General features: G+C 37.5%; 1 protein-coding gene across 1 annotated transcript in view; it reads left to right on the top strand.

Moving 5' to 3' along the window:
* Positions 1-22,546, top strand: part of LOC121426384 (polypeptide N-acetylgalactosaminyltransferase 13-like) — a 115,269-nt gene that overhangs the window by 33,167 nt on the left and 59,556 nt on the right. Inside the window, exons 4-5 of the mRNA XM_041622671.1 lie at positions 1,562-1,734; positions 4,885-5,092. Of these exons, the coding sequence (XP_041478605.1) occupies positions 1,562-1,734; positions 4,885-5,092 (381 nt within the window). The remainder of the gene's footprint in view (positions 1-1,561; positions 1,735-4,884; positions 5,093-22,546) is intronic.

The following is a 22,546-nucleotide window of genomic DNA, read 5'->3' on the forward strand; positions in this document are numbered from 1 at the left end:
GGGGATTTTCCATGGCGCCATTTGAGCATTCGGGGGGGGGGGGGGGCCCCGTGTAACTTTTTGTCTAACCTGTATAGCAGAGTGAGACTATAGGCACCGCTTTTCAGACGGCAGCATCAACACCAAATCTTAACCGAAGGTTATTTTTTTTTTAAATGACCAAGGTCAAAGGTCAATGGACGTGGGGGAATTTGTCAAATTACCATCATAACTCTGTAAGTATATTGGTGTAGTTCATAAAACTTGGACATAAGAGTCATCAATTATCACTGAACATCTCATGCGAGTTTCAGGTCACATGACCAAAGGCATAGGTCAGTAACGTCATTGAACTTTGGCCATTTTAGAGGTAATTATTAGATTGCTGTCATAACTTTCAAAGGTTTAGTGTACAAAATGTGGATATAGGGGTAATCAAGTATCACTGACAAGTTTTAGGTCACATGATCAAGGTCAAAAGTCAATGAACATACATGTAGTATTGTATCAATAGATGGTGTTTTTTGTGAATAAATATTTTATAATAGTTTTCAAAGTCAGCACTCCTGCTTTATTGAATCACGTGATGCAGGTGAGACCGCCAGAGGCATTCCACTTGTTTCATTGATATACTGTAAAAGCTGATATTTTCGTGTACAGAATTTTTCGCGAATCGCGGGTGTCCCGACATTTTCAGGGGTTGTTAAATTCGCGATCGGAAGATGTACGAATCATTTTCACAGCATTTCAAAGAACTAAGTCCAGTGCAAATCATGTGCAAATCTTTACTACTCAAAGTCTTTATGCTGATATGTTTTTTGTACATAAAGATGTCCCTGTAAAAACAGTTAGAAATTATGGAAAAGGTGGCTTAAATTTCACTTTTTTAACCTTTAGATCTAAAAAATCATCATGCCACAGGATTTAATAGGGTTAAGCAATCTTTGGAATTTGTGTTTTGTTTGATTAATTTTTCAAAAAGTTGGTAAAAGTGCAAAATTGTGGAATTTTGTGAACAGAATCTTCACCCTCAAAATTCTGGTCATGTGACTTATGAATATTAATGAGTATACAAATAGCTACCAATACGTGTGTATAGAGTCAATCAGATGACAATAAAATCAAATTATTTCATGGAAAATACATTTTATTATTACAGTGAGTGTATAAATATTGATAAAATAATGTTAGAAAATAATTTAGGCTCTGATTTCGTTCGAGACATTAAAAAAAAGTGAAATTCTAGCTAACTTTTTGAATCACTAATAAACTGTACTTTCTAAGCCTTATTTTTTGTACATATAGAGGTGCATATCTCCATTTTATCATTATGCAGGATGTTTTCAATAGCGAATCTTTGCTGTTGGGGGCATTGGCACTGACTGAGAAATGTGTTAATATTTTCGCGTGTTGTTAAATTCGCGGCCGATTGGCAATCCGCGAAAATAAACCCCCGCGAAAATAACAGCTTATACAGTAGCTGTTTTTTGACAAGGCCTATTAAAGAAAGTTCAAGAAGCATATTGTATCTATCCATACTGAAGTTTCCCTCTTTCTACCCTCTTCTTTTTTAAATGTGTAGATGTAAAAGAAAGCGCTATCCACCAGCCTCTGAACTCCCAAGCACCAGTATTGTCATCGTCTTTCACAACGAAGCGTGGAGCACGCTGTTACGAAGCATCCACAGTATCATCAATCGCTCACCGCGGGAACTCCTCACGGAGATAATACTCGTTGACGACGCCAGCGAAAGAGGTGCGTACGAAACCCGAGTCGGCGATCAAAGTCGTCATCGGACGGTTTAAAACGTGGTTGAGGGTGTCGTTGGCACTCGGCGGTGGGCTCATGATCGAGATTTCCCATGGGCGGATGGGAGTGGGACTGAGTATCATACCTTGTTAGGCAATCATGGGGTGTATTTATTTTAGAAACCATCAGGGACCTAACCCATTAGTGAAAGTGATTTGTGTAAAGAATGCCTGGTAGTGTTGGAAGAAGCTAGATAGAGTACTTTCATTTGGATGGTGCTTTAAGGAGTCTTGTGATAAACCCTTGATGCTGTATATTAGATAGATAATTGCTAAGTGGCAATTGAGAAAACATTCCCTCATTCATGTTGACGGCCAAAAGTTTTCTTTTCTTTGTTTTGGTTGGTCTTCCTCTCACTCTCTCTCTCTCTCTCTCTCTCTTCCTCCCTCCTTGACTCTTCTGTTTTTCATCTTAATAGCTTTCAATGGAAAATTGATACAAACATAACTGTCACAAGATTCCTATTATTCTAAAGTGCAAACAAGGTAAAACAAGATATAGGGTTTGTTTTGAAATTGTTAGTTGAACAAAGGCTGATTGTAATTGATACATGTATATCAAATCAAATGTGCTTGTGCTCAATACTTTTGAATGAAAAGATACTGAAGAAAAAATAAAGTATGTGGGGAGAGGAAGAAGGAGAGGGGATGAGGAGGAGTGGGGGGGGGGGGGGGGGAGAAAAAGAAGGAAGAGAAGGAGAAAAATGAGGAGAAGAAGAAAGAGAAGAAGGTGGAGCGTTGCGTCCCAGTGGATAAGTCTTCTGACTTTGGAACAGGGTCGTGGGTTCGAATCCCAGCCATGGCATAATTTCCTTCAGCAAGAAATTCATCCACATTGTGCTGCACTCCATCCAGGTGAGGTGAATGGGTACCCGGCAGGATTAATTCCTTGAATGCATGAGCGCTGAAAGGCAGCTCGAGTTAAAGCTGGGGTAATAATAATAACAGCAACGCGCCTTGGAATATAATATTTTTAGATAGCTGGCGCTATGTAAATGCCTACAATTATTATTTAGAAGAAGGAGGAGGAAGAGATGACAAAAGGGGAGGGCAGTGAGCGGAGCAAAAAGCAGGGATTCTGTAATAGATCCATATTGATTTTGTTTCAGAATTTTGTCCATTTCATTTGAATTTTAAAGATTTTTTTGGTAAATCTCAAAGGATTTTTAAATTCCAGAATTTGATTGGTCCCTATTCAAGCCCAATTGATCAGAATGTATTTCAAATCAATGAAATTCACATATAGAATGTAACTTAAAAAAGATATTGAAATATACATTACAAGAAAAAAAAAGGAAAGAAAATCTTTATTAAAAGAAGTAGAACTTTTACAGAAGGATAGGATTTTAAGTTATATTGAGGGAATAAACTAGGAAAGCTAAGGGAACTCAAGAATGCAATAGGGCATGCAGAAAAAGGAGGAATCTGAAATGTATTAAGAATTTATGTAGGATAATACAAAAAAATAATTGAAGTACATGTAAAAAAGGCAGAGTAGTACATTGTTCAGTGTGTACATGTATTGTTTAATATCATACATAAAGAATTGAAACTGCACACGGTTTTGGCTAGTGAAAGCTCATTCTACATTCAGTATTTTGCGTCATTGTGGTTTATGTAATGAATAATTGAATAAGCATAAAACCAGAAAGTGATTCCAGCACGATTCTGTATCAATTAGCAAAGACAAGCTATCTTGTGCGCGAAAAGCCTGATGGGGAAGTAAAAACAACTTGCCTAGGTTTACAGAAGTACATGTACATGTAAATTGTATCTTGATTTGATTTTTTGCATGGTTTATTAAAAAACACATCCAGAAAATGTGATAATGTAGATGTTTCTTGATACAAACGATTTCATAGAAAGAGAATGAAAGAACAGCATTTTTACGTTACAAATTTTAATTGTGCCTCTCAAAGGGGGGGGGGAGGGGACCACGGGTTGGCTGTGCCCCCTCCCCCTCCTGGATACGCCAGCGTGTATCATACATGTACATGGGTACAGATTTAATCGAAGGAATACACTGATGTACACTGTAATTCCAAGGAAAAAAATAAATCCAGTTCAGCTGTGAATAGTGACCAGCAGAGTATTGGATGTAAAACCTTATGGATTTAAATATAAAATTTAAAGCAAAAAGATTTGAATTTCAATCATTTGAAATTTAAATGTTAATCTCAATGATTCAAAATAAATCCAATAAACGGTCTTGTTATTCACATCAGATCTCGATTGAGTTTAAATTGTTAAAATTTCGAGTGTAGGCCTACAAACAGAATGATTATTGGTGAAAGTGGCATTAAGGAGCCCCACCCACTCAATGGGTGATTTCAAGTTCAGTATTGACCTTTAGGTGTTGGTGTTAGGTCAATTTTTACATGATTATAACGCCAAACATGAAATGAAGATGGTCCCGAAAAGTCACTCACTAGTTGTTGAGATGTCAGTTATGTGATGTGGATCAGTTTTACAAACTATGAATAAGTTTTGGAGCTAGGGGAAGCAATCCAAATTTCAACACTAACACCAACACCAAGGCCAACACCGGACTTGAAATCACCCAATGTATTCATATCCTCCCTACTTCTTTCACTTTCATGAATGCAGAGAAATTTTTTTGCATCCTGTCAGGGACAAATTAATTAATTAAATATTAACGAACAATTTAGGAAAGAAGATGGGATCAATCTTTATGAGCTATCTATTTCTTTACATGTGTAAAAAAAAATCGTTTTCAGTGGATAAATAGCTGCTGAACTGTTGGGCTGATCATTTTGGTGTAGTCCCATCCATGTTTATCTGTGTGCTGTTCTTGTTGCAATTGGAAAAATTCTCCTTATTGCACAGAGCCGATATACTCGGCGGCTACACCTATCAAAAGTTTAATACAAATTTCCCTCTTCAGTATCGTTTATGCAGTAAGGAGAATCGAGTCAGATTTTTTATTTTGGTGATTCCGTATAAGTTTGTTGTCTGACAGCAAACCTACATGTATGTGCATTATGAACAGCCTTTGACATCAACCTTGAGTCTCCTCCATTATTTAAAGTTTTCAACCAGATTATAGCTTATCTTTTACAATGTCTCTCCTATGCAGACTTTCTCGGACAGCAGCTCGAGGATTATGTTAAAAAATTATCAGTCCCCGTCCGTGTGGAAAGGATGGGGACGAGGAGCGGTCTGATACGGGCGCGGCTGAGAGGGGCTTCGGTCGCTAAGGGTCAAGTGTTAACTTTCCTTGATGCTCATATAGAGTGCACGGAGGGTTGGTTAGAACCGCTGATGACAAGGATTAAAGATGATAAGTAAGTGGAATCTCTTATTTTATTTCATGAATATTGACTAGATAAGGAATGGGGAGGTGGAAGGGTGGGACGGGGAAGGGGAAAAAAATTAACAGTCCTACCCTGCAAAGCAAGTTCTTGAAACATTGTAACTACAACACAGTGCAGTTTTTGTTAGTATTATTAGTTTTAGGTTCAATTGATTTTTTTTACGGGGAGGGGGGGGGGTAAGCCCGGTGGAGGAGAGGGGGATGCTATGTACAATCCAAGATTGCCAGTTCCCACACTGAAATACTTGAAATATATGATGTAAACATGGGTATCATTTTTTTGTCTTGGATGCACTGTACAATGCATGGTTCCCGCACTACAGTTGGTGGTTAAACACTTGAAAATGGACTTTTTTGGGGGGTATGTTTTTTTTTTCTTTGGTGCCTACTAGTTCCATGCTTTGGAAGTTCTTAAACATCACTAGAATGGTAGTTTGTTGTTAAACAACACATTTATTGATAATAATTTTTTTTTCTTAAATACCCTCTAAAATGCATAGCTCCCACACTATGGGAAACTCTGAATTTGTAGTTAACACTCTAACGTACCCCCCTGAATCGAATTTTTTTTCTTGGGATACCCTGTAAATTGCATAGTTCCTGCACCATTAGAAGCTATTGAACATTATTAGACTGATAGATTGTGGTGAAATATGAGAGCGTGTTTGTTTGCCTCTTGCGTGAATCCTTATTTTGCGGTCTTACAGTCGAGAGTTCTCATGGTGGTGAGCATACTTCTCATCCCAGAGTTACAAAAACGAAAGAAAAACAATATATCCTGCATCAAACTCGTGTTTCAGCTGCACTGCAATTCTGCTGGTATTGGGGAAAATGGTTTTGTGTATGTTTGTATCTGTGAAAATAGTTTCGATGTTGCAAGCTGGCCCTTTGGTTATTATTTGATAACGATCGTTAATTTGCATTCAGCGGGATCTCTCCTTCATTTGAATTAGCAAAATTATGGCATCACATTTCGGTTAATGTGCATTTACATTTTGGGAATGAATGACCGATGATGATCTTTCAAGATCATCCACCTTTCAGTTTCAAACCTGAGTACATGTAGTTCATCTCTGTCTAAATTGTAGATTTATGATCATACATGAATACAGAGAGGTTTTGTTTTAAAGGTCAAGTCCACCTCAGAAAAATGTTGATTTGAATCAATAGAGAAAAATCAGACAAACAATGCTGAAAATTTCATCAAAATCGGATGTAAAATAAGAAAGTTATGACATTTCAAAGTTTCGCTTATTTTCAACAAAATAGTTATATGAACGAGCCAGTTACATCCAAATGAGAGAGTCGATGATGTCACTCACTCACTATTTCTTTTGTTTTTTATTGTTTGAATTATACAATATTTCAATTTTTACGAATTTGACGATTAGGACCTCCTTGCCTGAAGCACAAAATGTTAAAATAATGGAATTCCACGTGTTCAGGGAGGAATGAAACTTCATTTCACATGACAATGACGAGAAAATAAAAATATTTCATATTTCATATAATAAAATACAAAAGAAATAATGAGTGATGTCATCAACTCTCTCATTTATTCACCAAATTAATAGAACCCCTTCAGTTGTGATTACTGGAAGTGACTAGTAATAGATTCATTCAATATGCCTGACCTATCAACATAGCTATTAATTAAAACTGATTGGGACAGTGGGTCACAGAATAGCCGAAGATTAAGTAGCCGAGATTTCAAATTGCCTTATCAAGTAAATAGATTTTCTACCGTATACACAATCAATGGAGTATACGCGGTAATAATGCAATTCATCATGATTTGGAGTGCCCTTTAGTGTAATCTTTTCATCTTGGCATATTGACTAAAGGCCTATTACTCTTTATTGAGAGCATATTAGTTTTTGTTTGGGTATCTGTTTCTTTCCTCCCCCTCCCCGTTTGTCTCTGTCTGCATCCTCCAGTGTCTTTTTCTCTCTATGTTCATTCATTCATTCAGTATTTACCTATTGTAAATTGTACACATGTTTTTATTCAGCCTTTGGCTGCGAGGCATGTTTTAAATAAACCATTATTGAATTGAATTGAATTCATTCATTGGTTTGGTTTGGTTTATTCACAATAAAAATATGTAGATATAAAGAAAATATACATTGTAAGATCAAATTAGCATTACAAAATCATAACATAAATAATGAATATAACACAACATATAAAACTTAAATATCGTAGGGATGACTCGTTTCAGATTGGCTTAAAAATAATATAGCCCATCTGTTCTTCCCCAAGGTCATTCATTCATTCATTTATTCATTCATTGGTCCATCCATTCATTCTCTATATAAAAGTTAAAACCAACTCTCCCATTTGTGTCTGTCTTCATTCACATTTATATCTTGCTCTCTCTCTCTCTCTCTCTCTCTTTCTGTCTCTATCCTGTGTTTCTTTTTTTTCTTTCTCTGGCTCACCCCTTAATATTTTTCTTTGGCGGTGTTTTTAACTTGTCATCGTACATGGAACAGAGCTACCAAGTCTCACGCATTGTGCGTGAGACTCACGCATTCAGGGTCCGTCTCACGATCTCACGCATGGCACCCATTTTTCTCACGCATCCGGACCCGACAGAAAAAAAAGAGAAAAAGTAGCATTATTTGCTAGATTATACGACTGGCTGACCGCCTTCGCGTCTAGCCCGGCAGGCGAGACGAATTAAAAGTGCAGTCAGCGCACAGCTAGTACGTGATACGATGAATAGCGTGCGTGCATCGCATGATTTCGAAGCCCATATCTCATGCACGCGCGCGTTGCGTGCGCACCTTTTCGCAACGTACGAGTGTAAGTACTGGCCGCGCGCGCACAGAGACGTCGAGTCATAGAAATCTCACGCATTACATTTTTTTGAACTTGGCATCTCTGCATGGAATTTCATACGAAATAAGGGGGAAATTACAGACACCCTCTTCCTTTCTCTTCTCCCCTCTTCACACATGTCTCTCCCTCTCTCTCTCTTTATTCTTTTGATTTTCTATCAACATCCTCTTTTTTTATCATCCTCTTTATTCTTCTCTTCTCCAAATTTACCATTTCTTCAACCCCACATTTGGTATTTTGCTGCCCCCTTCATCTCCCCTACCTCTCCCTTACTCCTCTCCGTGTTCTTCATCATTTTTCTCCATGATTTCCAGGTAATGATATTGCTTCCTACAGCATTTCTGGTCGTAAGATGAACGCTTTCAACTATGTTCTGTGCAGGACTATGTAATAAAAATGTTGCTACACAAAGAAAGTATGATTAGCAGTCAAATGAAAAAAAAAAGTGGAGCAAATTGCGATGTGACACCAGGAAAATCATTCTCTGATCTCACTTCCCTCTCCCTTGATACCCCTCCCCCTCTTTAATCTCCCCTCAGTCTCCACCACACCCCGCCCCTTTGTGATCCCCTCTCCGTTCCTCTTCTACCCCTAAGTATTATTTTTCAATTTATATGCCCTGAAGTAATTAATGTGGGCCAGGAAGATAATTAACCTGCTCAAGAAATATCCCAGTCCGTTTTGGGATGGCAAAATTAGATCGGCTGCATTCACACTTCATTTTTTAAACGAAGAAGAAGGATCATCTGTTATTTTTCAAAACATATTTTTCTCTCTTTCTACAAAAAGGCATATAGTCCTATCATTAGTTTGCTCTAAGAAAAACAATGGATGAAGAAAGTACTTTTGACCTTTTAGCCCAGCATTTGACACCAAATGCTACAAATCAATTTATGTCTCATGCAGTCCGATATACACTAGGCTGCACTCTTTTATTTCTTTTAAAAAGTTGGGTGCAAGTAATTTCTTCAGTAGTATACATATTATCAGTATGTATACTACATTTGGTCATCTCTCGACTACTAAGACCACACTGCATATTGAGAAGTCATAATCATGAGTCTTTAATCAATGAAACAGAAATCTCTCATATTAGACAGTTTTGTTGAGATAATAGACATATCTTCGCTTGTAATTTTAACATTTCATATAGATGCGGTCACTGCAATGCATGCTGTGTGTGCTGTGTAGATCTCCGTTTCTCTTTTTCACATCACATGTTTTTGTCTTCCGCCTTCCGTCCATACTTCACCGGTTGTTCAAACATGTTAAGACGGGCTCACCTGCGCACTTGGGCAAGTCCCCGGTTCCCTGATGCCGGCAAGTGGAAACATGGCTCCTCAAGGTGTGCAATTGGAGCTCCTTGCCGACTGAGTAGCAATTGCATGGACAGTTAACTCAATTTCAGCCGCGGCATAAAGTGGGTAAATTGGATCACTTTGTGCCTGACTGAAAGGATGCGTTCTAAATCGCATCCGACGTTCCGGCATTAAGATGCTTTCCTCCTAGTTGTTTTCAGGAGTGAAGTCTGACATAAAGTACAGGGTGTATTCTCCAAGGTCTGAATGGTATTTGCTGAAGACTACATGTACCGGGTACTGCATTGGTATGAAGTATGGACTGAGAGTCAATACTTGAGAAGTGCCTAGTAACATGTACCACATATGTACATAGTTCTTAAACATATTGTGATAAGAATATATGAGAATGGTGATTTTTGCAGAAACTAGAAATGTTTTTTTGTAGATTTGATTCCTGTCTCGTTACTGTGTCCAATAGTGCATTTGCCTTGTTCAGTACAGATGTGGTGGAAAACCAGGGAAAGCATTCATGGATAAAACTAGTCACTAACTATTTGTTTTAAGTAATAAGCTACTGAGATCCTTGCCTTTGATTGGCTCAGAGGGAATTCGTCAGTTAAAAATCACTGGCAAGATGCTTTATGAAATGCTCTCCTGGCTTGGACAATGGTTGGTTCAGTTCACAGGAAGGATGCAAATATCTTATTGAATGGGAACAAACCTTGAGATATTAAGGACCCAGGCATGATTCCTACAAGAATGCAGAGATTATCCCAGTGTATAGTGGGCCACTCGAATGTTCATACCCCCAGTAATTATGAGGCGTGACTCGGGGGTGCTCCTAAAAGGTATAATTGTGACTGAAATTAAAATCACACTTTTGTGTGTGGGACAATATAACACATTTACCGCCCTGGTCAGATCATCATCATGGGATGTGCTTTATCGCATATCATTTGTACATGTACATTGACACTTGAGCATATCTCTGTAAAGTCAGACAGTAACTCTTTGGAAACTCCTCTGGAAGTTTTTGTAGTTTTATCACTAGTACATGTATAAAATGTAAATGTATTTAAAAAAAACCAATTGAAGTAACTAATAGTTCAGAACACTATTAAATGGTGTTGTCTGGCAGTTCAGTGATATGTGCTGGAAAACAAGTCAAAATGTTATGCGGTATATATAATCTTCATAACCCGGTTCCCCAGATAGGACTTACAGCCATCAGTTACAATGTATATGATTGCTAACTTACAATTATCTATGCTTTTTTAAAAGTCTATCAAAATCAACCAACCACCAAGCAAAAATCTTCTTGAAATAAAAAGTAATGAATACAACCCCTGCAGAAATTTAAGCGTGCCGCTTGCTAGTAACTAGCATGCGACTAGCAGGGCGCTCGCTTAATAAGCGAGTGCATGCTAGCGAACAGTCCCTGCTCGCTAAAAGATCGCTTAACTATTACTCTGCACGCATATCACACGCTTATTAAGCTAGCCGCATACTAGTTACTAGCATGCCGCAAGCTTGCGCAAGCTAGTCGCACGCTTCCCGCAAGCTTGGAAATTTCTGTAGGGGAAGTAGCAGAGTTTTAAGAGAAAAAAATGCCGATTCGTATTCAGCATGGAAAAGTTTTTGAGTGTTGAATACTGTATCGCCCCACTTGTGGTCGCTCGAAGGCCATTTCTTTTGAAACATTCATTGATTTCTAGCCCATACGGAGCCGAAAATATGAAGTTTGAAGTGCCTCCCACCTCAATCGATCCACCTGACATTTCTATCTCCCATCTTTTAATGGTTATCACGTATCCTTTTAAAAGATTATCAATTCTGCATATGGGAATAACATAAGACAGAATGGGTTCTCTCATTTCCTCGGGGTATTGTCTCTCTTTTTGACGCACCAGAACGGTGGCATCGCCTCCCCCCCCCCTTGAGAAGAACAATTTGTTTTAATTGCCACTTAGCCTAATACCATTTTATCTAATTCCAGAGAAGATACAGGGTATGCCCATTTTTGTCTCCATACTTTAAAAAAAATCTTGTTGTGGTTTCCTTTTTGCTGTTTCTTTTTATTCAAAATCATCTTTTTGTTTTGAACTGAAAGATAATTTGGGTTGCTATTTTGAAACTTGCTGGTCAATTTTTTTTTATATTTCTGGGGCTACAGCTGTATATTCTTTTTTTTATTGCAATAAAGCCAAGTTAATTGAAAGAAAAAACACAAATAGATTGGTCAACCCCTATTTTTTGAAGGTGATTTGGAAATTTGACCTAGTGGCAGTTGACCAAATGGCTGTAAACCAGTTGATTAGGTGTGTTCATATCTTCAGTAGAAAGCTCAAGACAAATACAGCTTGGGAGAGCCTCATGAAACTCCTTTGTGGGAATTTTCACTGAGAAATGTCCCCTTAGCCAATTATATGCAAGGATTTCCGTAGCTTGTAACAGTCCCCTATTATAGGAGCATCACTGACAAATCATTTCAATTTTTTGTACTGTATTAAAATCTTTTCCTAAATATGCCTCATGAAGCAAAGGTTTCTTTTTTTTAATTAGTGTTTTATTCATATATTTCCATTAAGTTTTCTTTTAAATTGTGACCCCGTTCCCGAATAAATTATCATTTTAGTTTTATAAGATATACAGAAGTATGAAATTTGATAAAAGTGTGTGTGGGGGGGGGGGGGCAGAGTGGCAGTACTTGTAATTTTTCCAACTTTCAAAACAGTATTAAAATCTTGCTCATGGCACATATTTTTTTTTTGTGTTTAATACATCCACAACCTCCCCTGCTTTGAAGACATCATTGACATGGTATCCCTCTTCATACAACATTCAAGGAAATAAGTGAAAACAGGTACCTTCCTACATGTAGTTGGTTTAGTGGATATTATAAATGAAAAGATGACAATCTGACAAGAAACCTTCAGGAAAATATATCAAGGAAATCAGTGCAAATCTTCTCTAAGTCTGTCCTCCTATCATGGGATAAACATCAGACTTCAATCCCGGAATATTCCTTCCTCTGGAGACAAGATGAAAAAGCAACATGAATCATCATTGGGCTCCGCCCCCCCCCCCCCCCCCCCCCGCCCGAGACAATGGACATGGCATCCACACACGGCCATAACACCTCGCTGGTTTTTCTCATTACCACCATGCCGCCTGCAGCCGAGCAAGAAACGAGCTTGAAGCAGCTCATTAACGATCCCTGATTGCTACGAGCTGCGGATGTGACGGATATAACAGGAATGGGGCTAAACAAATTGTGGACACTCTCTGTCTGTATTCATTCGTCCATGTGTGAACCCCTATTTATTTGCCCGGCAGAAGGGCACAAATACAAATTTTTTTGCAATGAAACAATATTATATTGGAATGATTATTCCAATATTATATTGGAACTGATCCACAATGTGCTGCACTCAACCCAGGTGAGGTAAATGGGTACCGGTAGGAAGTAATTCCTTTAGAAGCTGTGTGCGCTATGAACGCCTAGCTTAGCCGGGTAATATAGGAGCGCCTTGAGCACCTAACAAGGTGGATATGTGCGCAATATGAATATCCTATATTATTATTATTATTATAGCAAGGTTTTGGCCATTGCTGTGTCCATTAATTTTCCAGCACATGAACTTTATATTTGCCAAGCAAAAGGGCATGAATACAAATTTGTTGCAATGAAACAATTATTTTGGAACATCTACGCAAGGCGTTGGCCTCTGCTGGTCCATTAAATTTTCAGCACATGAACTTTTTATTTGCCGAGCAGAAGGGGTTGAATACAAATTTGTCCTAATGAAACAAATTTTGGAATAGCTGAACAAGGTGTCGGCACATGCTACATGTATCTCCATTATTTTGCCCACACATGAACTTGTTATTTGCCACGCAGAAAGGAGTGAATACAAAATGTGATGCCAGCGAAAGACAAAGACAAAGATCAATCTGGAAGGGCTTTTAAGAAAGGTTGATACTCTGTCTGATAACATGCTAGACAAAACAGAAGATGTACAAGTTTGTTCTAGTTGAAAAAAAAACAGACAAAGAAGTCTTGTGAAACAGGCAGGTACATGTACAGTAGAAGACATTTTGATGATTAATACTGCAGTCACATTTCCCCTATACGGCGGCCGTATGGCGAGTCTAAAACAGATGTTCTTAACATTTTTTGTACCGGCTTCAAATAGGTGGTGTGAATGAAAATGAATAAAACGGCTGATTTTGATTTGCCGTGCAACCTCTACAGCCGTAGAGGTATCGTGGCTCAGTGGATAAGTCTCCCTACTGTGAACCACAAGAACCGGGGTTCAAATCCCACTGCAGCACTAGCGTCCTTTGGCAAGGCGTTTATCTACATTTGCCACTCTCGACCCAGGTGTAGTAAATGGGTACCCAGTAGGAAGAAATTCCTTGGAATGCTCGTTGCGCCCGATCAGGGTAGCGGTGCTAAAGCCGGGGTAATAGTATGCAGTGCTTAGAAACATTCGTATTAAGCACTATATAAATGTTGCATATTATTATTATTATAGGGGAAATGTGACTACAGTATTACCAATCATGTTGAAGCATCACAATATATTTTCTTACGTAAGGAATTAATCTAATGATCTCTAGAGCGGATTAAATATTGCCATGTTGTGCAGTTCTTTATTAATGCACCTGTTGAAGGTACTGATCTTATGATGGTAAAATACACGTATGACTTTGATATCATTGATGGGTTGTAGACTGGACTTTGCCGTAAATTTGAAATAGTTCTGGGTTTCTAGTTTTTGAGGCTAGTTGATTTCAGAAGCATATATATACATGTATATTAAGTTTTATGAAACAGAACCTTGACGTTTGCTGGAGAACTCACATTATTTTCCTTCATTTATTTAATTCATGAAACACTCAGGTTTACCTCACATTATGTCAGAAACAAATTTGTCTGTACTTTCACCAACATACATGTACATCACAGGTCCATTGGGAATCAATAGAATTTCTTAACTCAGAGGCCCGAATTCACAAAGGTGGTTTTGAAAACCCACGATTGAGTCCATGGTTTATGCAGTTTTCCTGTATAAATTATGCTTATTTTACAGCGTATATTAAAAGATGTCCAATGCTGATGCGCGCTTTTGTCACAGTGCGCCAAATTGACGCCTGTTGCCGTGGTTATCCACACTATTTTAATTTACTACACTGCGCTATACTTACCTATACCATCTCATCAAATTGCTATTCGTTACCCTGACTCGAATAGCCACCGGTAAAAAACTCCCCGAAAGAGGCTAACTGCAATGAGATAGCCTAGGAAACCCGTCACGGTACGAGACCCATAAAACCCCTCGCCACATAAAACCCCCTCGCCACATATAAGCCTCCTCTTTCGTTACCGCGACGTCGTTGAGTACACTCGAAACGTTTAGCACTTGACTAGCGTCCTTGGAGTCCCAGGTTCAAGTCCTGGGGTGAACAATGTGATTTTACAGTCTCTCGTCAGTTTCCGAAGATAGGTTATGTTGTCCCGTACGTGCCTTAAAGTGGTACATTGATTAAAGTACATTCGCACTTCACACCAACTGTTCATTAGTTCAATAGAACCTCACAGCCCTGTTAATCCAATTACAATTTCTCGAAGGTTAGTGCAGGGGATCAGGTCAGATGGAGAAAATGCCATTTTATCAGGATCCTTTAGAGCCCACGATTCACGGGGCATAGCAGCATCTTGGGCGCTTTTCAGGGTACCTCTTTGGAGGAGATCCTCCAGGCATCCTATTGGACCTATTCAATACCTTTGTATCTTATTACTTATTTGATGTAATAGCCAAGACACAGGTTTTGCCTTGGCGGTTCTTGTCTTGTCCTAATTTTTCCTAGGCTATTTCCAGTTGATATATTTCATTAACGTGGTTGATGATTCTTATCCCTTTATTACAAGAGTAGCTTCTCCAGTTGGGAGACTACTCCATTTTATAGTAAATCAGTTTCTTTATCATTGTCTGCCCCTCCTCCAGTTTTTCCGTGCTATTCTAGCAATTTGATGAGATGGTATAGGTAAGTATAGCGCAGTGTAGTAAATCAGAATGCTCAGTAGTGAGCATATTATTTACTAACAAGCTATACTTACCTATAGCTCCCCACCCGTCCTCCCCAGCAGACCTCGCCCCTCCTTGGCAACGAAAGAGGAGGCTTATATGTGGCGAGGGGGTTTTATGGGTCTCGTCCCGTGACGGGTTTCCCAGGCTATCTGATTGCAGTTAGCCTCTTTCGGGGAGTTTTTTACCGGTGGCTATTCGAGTCAGGGTAACGAATAGCAATTTGATGAGATGGTATAGGTAAGTATAGCTTGTTAGTAAATAATATGCTCACTACTGAGCATTCTGTTCATGAGTGTACTGTTTTGAATAGTGAGTCCATGCACTCTTCAAACAGTGGACTCGTGAATAAAATAGCGTATCTAACCATGGTAACAGGCGTCAATTTGGCGCACTGTGACAAAAGTGCACATCAGCATTGGACATTGTTTATGCATGTGCCCGATGCGCGCTCAATTAAGCGTAATTTATACAGAAAATCTGCATAAAAAATATACTCAACCGTGGGTTTTCGAAACCACTTTTGTGAATTTTGGGCAGATAGTCTGACCATGGACCCTGGCCTGACAATGCAATCATTTATGAACTATTGTTTGGCTCAAGTAAACTGCAGACGATCGTACTTGGCCTTCTTTAATTGGGAGCTGTCTGTCCGAGATACTTTCTTCCCTCACCTATTTCCTGATTGTCATGTTTTATTCTTCCCTCAAAGCGTTCAACTGTATCGTGTATACAGCTCTGATAAAGTGATATGCACACAAACTTTAATCATAATATCAACACAAATGAAGTCATTGTGCCAAAAGAGATTCATCTTTTTGTAGAAGAGTTTTGTTGGTGTACATGTTGATTTTTTCATTGGTGTGTTGGCTCTGTTGGTAGAGAATCCGTCTCACAACGGAAGTTGGGGGTTCAAACCCTGGTCGCATTAGACCAAAAGACATTAAAAGGTGGGAGTTGCTGCTACATTCAACAATTACAGGGATAGAGCTACGTCGATCTGGTGCTGCCAGGCCCATGATCAATTGGGCAAAGCAAATTTTCTGAGTATTTCATTTAATGTGTATTTCGAAAAATAAAATTTGGATTTTCATTTTTTTTTCATAAAGGTTTCGAATTATTTATATTACCTTTACACAGTTAAAAATACTGTTTGAAGTTTTAAACAATGCTGTTCACTATATGAACCTTACAATTAGTTGTTAATTACAGTTTAAAGGCCTGGTCACACCGCCCGAGTGTTGTTGGAGCGGAAGGGAAAGAGGGTCGAATGTCGCTCACAAAATTGAGGGGAAAAATCGAAAACAAAAAAAAACAATCAAAATAAAAAAAAAAGTGTAAGGTAGCGAGCGGTGATGATTTTTTCTCTCCGCTCCAACAACGCTCGGGCGGTGTGACCATCCTTGTTGAGAATTAAATATCAAAAATTAAACTTTGTTGTTTAAGATTTTAAGAACTTGGGTAAACTTTTTCATTAATACTATGTATAAGTCAGCGTAATGGAGGCAAGTCTGCCAGAGGCGCTCCACTTGTATTTTGATATTGTGTACATGTGTACATGACCTCACTTTCTCTTTCGGCAGTCATCTATGCCCCTTGCATCTTCCCTATCCTAACCCCAGCAATGGATGAAGGGTCTACTGCCCTCGGGGAAAACTTTTAGATTATTGTGGCCTTTTGCTCTGTGAGGAAAAAAATTATTTCTGCTTTGATATCCTCCAGGCCACGTCCATGTCTGCCTGTCACTGTTTGGTTTATATTTATTTTTAATGTTCTGGTTTGGCATCCTGCTTTGGACTTTTTTTCTTGACATGGTAATTTTGATTCCTTTTTCTTTTCCTCTAAAAGTCCTCCATAAAAGCAGAAGGGCATGTTGAACTATGGAAACCTTAAGCATTGATTAATGTACATCTTCATACTTGTAAAATTCAATTTTAGAGGCCAAGTTGGAAATAGTTTAATAATCGGCAAGCAACATTAACCCTTTAATGGAACCAATGTGGAAACAATTGACATTCTTCCTTCCAATAATGTGGCCAATTTTTGTGGGCAGTACCTGCAACATAATAGAACATTCAACCCATTATCATTTTATTGTTCCCAAATCCGCATCAGTGATTGTTTGTTATGCAATTAGTACATGTATGTCCTTACTTACTTCCTGTTCTTTCCTGCTCTTTCCAAAAATAATTCCAAAAACAATTCTATTTCAACTGTAAAAGGAGAAGACCACCCTTAAGCGTGGCTCTACATAAAGTACAACTGGTGAACCTTTCTTACACGCTAAAATAATCGCCAATGAACATTCAATGGTGAATATTATTTACCACTGACAAGAAAGGTTCACCGGTCGTTCTTCAAAAACAACTTCATGAAACGGTCCCTAGGTTAATTTTGATAATATACAGGAAATTATTAATGAGAAATATACATCAAGGCCCTGCCTTATGACGAGTTATTAAGATTATTCTGAACTACTGGGGAAAGCCAGCGACGCCACCATCTAAGTGACATTTTTGTTAAACAATTTTTTTATGTATGGTGTCTATTCATACATTCATTGTTTTCCTGAAAATTCAGTGTGCTTCTCTTTGTTTACAAGGGGCATTGTACAAAATTTACGTTAAGCAAATATGACATTGATGGATTTCCATGCAGTTGAGGTTAATTGCATCAATCATAGCTCATTGTTAGACAGGGTCCAGAAGGGTAGACATATCTCAATCCCTGAGTAACAATATGAATTTTCAAAATTTACATTTTGTTTTGTGATGTCACATACAAGTAGCTTTTTCATTTGTCATGACAGATGATTTCCATTTATTCCCATTTTCATGGGTTCACAATGACTAGATATGAAAATTTTCATTTTTTTTCTCAAGAATATTGCATTTCGTAGAAATGTTATGATATAAATATTTGGGGGAACTGAACGCATGTGAAATCACCAAATAAAAACTTTTGATATCAATAGCTCTTCAGTGGAATAGTTATACCTTCATGCCTTTATCTTATTTTTATGTCCTTTACTATTAGAATCCTTTAATGACATGGCACTGGTGGATCCAGGGGGGGGGGGGCACAACCAGCCCGTGCCCCCCCCCCTTTGAGAAGCAAAATTAAAATTGGTAATCTAGTAATGCTTTTTAAACTGAAGTGTGCCCCCCCCCTTTTTTTTAGTGAAGAACTTTTTTTTTGCTTGTAATTTTTTTTTCAACGAAAATATCCATAATTTTTGGTTTAAAACGTTTCTTTTTTCTTTTGTAAATTTTTGGCTTGTCAAAATTGTCCTCAGAAAAATGTGCCCCCCTTTCGGAAAATCCTAGATCCGCCCCTGTGACAGGGTGAACTTCCCTGAATGTCTGAATGTTCTCCACCTGCTTGCTTCCTGTGTAGACTTCCGTAAAAAATCAGAAAATATCGATACTCTGTGCTAGTACTAAAATCTATTTCATTGACTTAAATGTAATATACTAGTTGTGGTGATGATCTAAATATGAGTTTGAACAGAATCCAATAAAATTATTACTAAAGTCTTTGTATTTATAAAAACGATGTGCCGAAAAGCTCTGGAAGAAATGCGTATTTGCCGAGAAAGGAGTAAAATAAGCACAGAATTCCATCAAATGTCAGGATTTTTGTTAGCAATATCAATACATTGTCCCGTGTATGCTTTTCTGTATTATTGATCATCAGAATGATCAATTTTGAGCAAAGATTTCATGTTTTTACAAAGATAAGTCTACATTATTTGTACCAGATCTAGATGTATGATAATATTTTGACAATTAACCTTGATTTAAAAGACTTTCTCATGAAATAATTGTTTGCTGCAACTACTGTCTTTTAGTTTCACCTTTTTGAGATATTAAAGGGGAAGTTCACCCTGAAGAAAAGTTTGTTGTAAAAATAGCAGAAAAAATAATAAAAAATATTGGTGAAGGTTTGAAGAAAATCCGTTAAAGATTAAGAAAGTTATTAGAATTCAAAGTTTTGGATTTGTGACGTCATATGCGAGCAGCATTCCTACATAGCGAATGGTAAAAAACAATGAATTTCAAATTTTGTATGGTTCCTGATGACTTTATTTTGTTTTCTATTTATGATCGGGTGTGAAATGATTTGTCTATTGATATACAAAAGGCACAGTAAAAACCGTTTTCAATTTTCTGAGAAAATGACATTTAAAAGATTTTTTACCACTTGCTTTGTAGGAGTGCTGCTCGCATATGACGTCACAAATTCAAAACTATGAATTCTAATAACTTTCTTAATCATTGACGGATTTTCCTCAAACCTTCACCAATATTTTTTATTATTTTTTCTGCTATTTTTACAACAAACTTCTTCAGGGTGAACTTCCCCTTTAATCTAGACAGGCAATGAATAGTGGCCTGCAGAACATTGGTTTTTATGGATTGGAATTAAAAGCTTAACAGATTTTTATTTTAATCTTTTGAGATTTCATGAATCGAAATGAATCTAGAATTCATACTCGCAGTTTGCCGGGATTTCTTTTGAATTCATGATATTTGGAGAGTACAGCAAAAAAGAACCTTGGATGAGTATACATATAAGATTTTCCACTGATTTGTCTGGATAGTGAAATTAGCCAAATTAAATTCTGTCCCATGGTGTCTGCTACATGTAGATCCCTATATAACTACATGTATATCCCTGGCAATCTTTTTCAGCTTTTCATACACACGTTGTCAAGTTCTGATATGTGCTGTAAGTGTGTGGACCTTTACCTTTGACCAAAGAGGTCGAAAAAAATTACTTATTTGAAAAAAGGACCAGTAATAGTACTTTGGTATGTAAATCTCCCCTTTATTTGATATGAACCTTTAAATGGAACTTCGGTATGAATAATTAAAGTGTAATCAGATACAGAGCCGATAATGTGTACATTTATAGGGCATGGATGCTACTTTTCTGACAAAATTAAGAATGTCTACTTTCTAACATATTTTGTATCCTTGAAAAAAATGTGCTCTTTTAAGATTCAGAAAGCATTTTTTAAAAGTGAAATATTGCCCATCTAGATGATTTTCCCCGCTTTGGTAGGCGCAATGAGATGTACAGGTACAGGTATTTAACTGAAATTCTTTTAAAATGAGCTACATGACAGATTCTCTCAATCCAAGATGAGGGTCGTGTGCTGCCCCCCTCTTCTGCCCCTCCACTCGTTCCTTGTTGAGCCGACTGGAGTGGATGCTCCGAGGGGAGTTTTTAGAATTATTGACGGAAGCAAAACAAGGTCCTTCTCTCGTCCTCGCGTGTGTGTTTGTCCGTTTCCTTTTCGTCCTTGGAAGGACGCGTTTCTCAGCGGCCCCCTCGGGGTTCGATGGAAAGTGAGAAGATGCAGATTGGCCGGGTGGGTTAGTGGACTTGGGTACTGTGAGGGACATTGGAGATGAAAGTTAGCACAGTCGACATTGCTGTTTGCATTTTTTTTAAATCTCGACAGTCGTCATTTTGAACTATTTGATATTAATTTGATATTAATTGATTCTTGCCTTTACTTGTGAATTTCCTATACTTTAAAATCCTACCCCAAACAGACTCGAATATGAAACAAATTGATAGTGCATGGTGCTTGTTTCATCTACATGTAGTCATGTCCATTAGCAACAAGCTGTATAATGGAATTCTCATTTGTCTTAGAATCCTATAAACATTTAATAGTGCTTCCTATTTATACTGACCTTGTTTTAAAGACAAGTCCACCCCAACAAAAAGTTGATTTGAATAAAAAGAGAAAAATCCAACAAGCCTAACACTGAAAAAAAATCATCAAAACAGGATGTGAAGTAAGAAAGTAATGACATTTTAAAATTTTGCTTAATTTCACGAAACGGTCATTAAGCACAGCCTGGTAGCCAGTATAGGTATGCAAATAAGGACCTGATGACGTCATCCACTCACTATTTCTTTTGTATTTTATTGTTTGAAATAGGGAATATTCTATTTTTCTCACCATCAAGTAAAACAATCATTTCTTCTCTGAACAAGTGTCCATGAGCATTGTATATTACTATGTGATTCAGTCAAGTTGGCCTAAATGAAATATTGTATATTTTGAACAGTAAAAAAATAAAAGAAATAGTGAGGGACAACGACTGTCTCATTTGAGTTGCGCATATCACTGTTCTGTGAAAAATAAGCATAACTCTGAAATGTCATAACTTTCTTATTTCACATCCGATTTTGATGAGATTTTGAGCTTTTTGGTAGTTTGATTTGTCTCTATTTATTCAAATCAACATTTTTCTGTGTTGGACTTGACCTTCAATCTTGTCATTGAAATCATTGCGAGTGCATATTGGCACCATTGATAATCACCTGTGCTCCTTTATAATCAGGATGCTACATAACTTTTTAGAAGTGCTTGCCCAGTGGGGCAAGTAAGTTTTTAAAAAGTTGGAATATACTTGCCAAAACTTATTTCACTTGCCCGAAAAAAAAAAGTTTTACCTCTTCAAAAGACAGTTTTGCTGCTTTAGAAACCATTGACCTTTTTCTCTCTTTGACATGAACTAATCTACCTTGTTACTGCATTTCTTTTTCCAAAGTGATTTTATCTTGCCTGCCATGACCAAAATTAGGGTCAATATCATATCATATCGACCCTAATTTTGGTCATTCTACTGTAAGAATTTTGCTTTCTCCTGTATGAATTTTGCTTTCCCAATTCGGGCTAGTAGTTTTGGTCTTTACTTCGAAACACTTGCTTGACTTTAACTTTTACTTGCCCCGGGCAATCGGGCAAGTGCCTATGTAGCACCCTATTTATAATATTAGTTGGTCAATTTTATAGCACAGCTACTACATGTATGCCTGGCTTGATACATGTACATATATAAAATTACCATTTATTATAAAAAAAGTGACATGGATACTAAATTACAAATCAAATAATTGGTTTAGAATGAGATTTACCTTGTTACCAGTCATTGATTCTAGCTATGTAACAGGAACATGTGCTAAAGAATTTGCTTAAGGAGTTAATAAAAAAAAAGACAGTTTATACTGCTATTGAGGAAAAAAAAATTTAATCAGGATTACTTCTATTATGATTGAAATGCAAAAAGAATACAGACTGAGTACACATATTTGTGTTTTTTTCCATACCTTATTTTTTTTTCAATTTTGGCAAGTGTGCAAGAAGGTACAGTGATGTATGCA

Source organism: Lytechinus variegatus, chromosome 13 (genome assembly GCF_018143015.1).
Source record: "Lytechinus variegatus isolate NC3 chromosome 13, Lvar_3.0, whole genome shotgun sequence".
In the NCBI taxonomy this organism is placed as follows: domain Eukaryota; kingdom Metazoa; phylum Echinodermata; class Echinoidea; order Temnopleuroida; family Toxopneustidae; genus Lytechinus; species Lytechinus variegatus.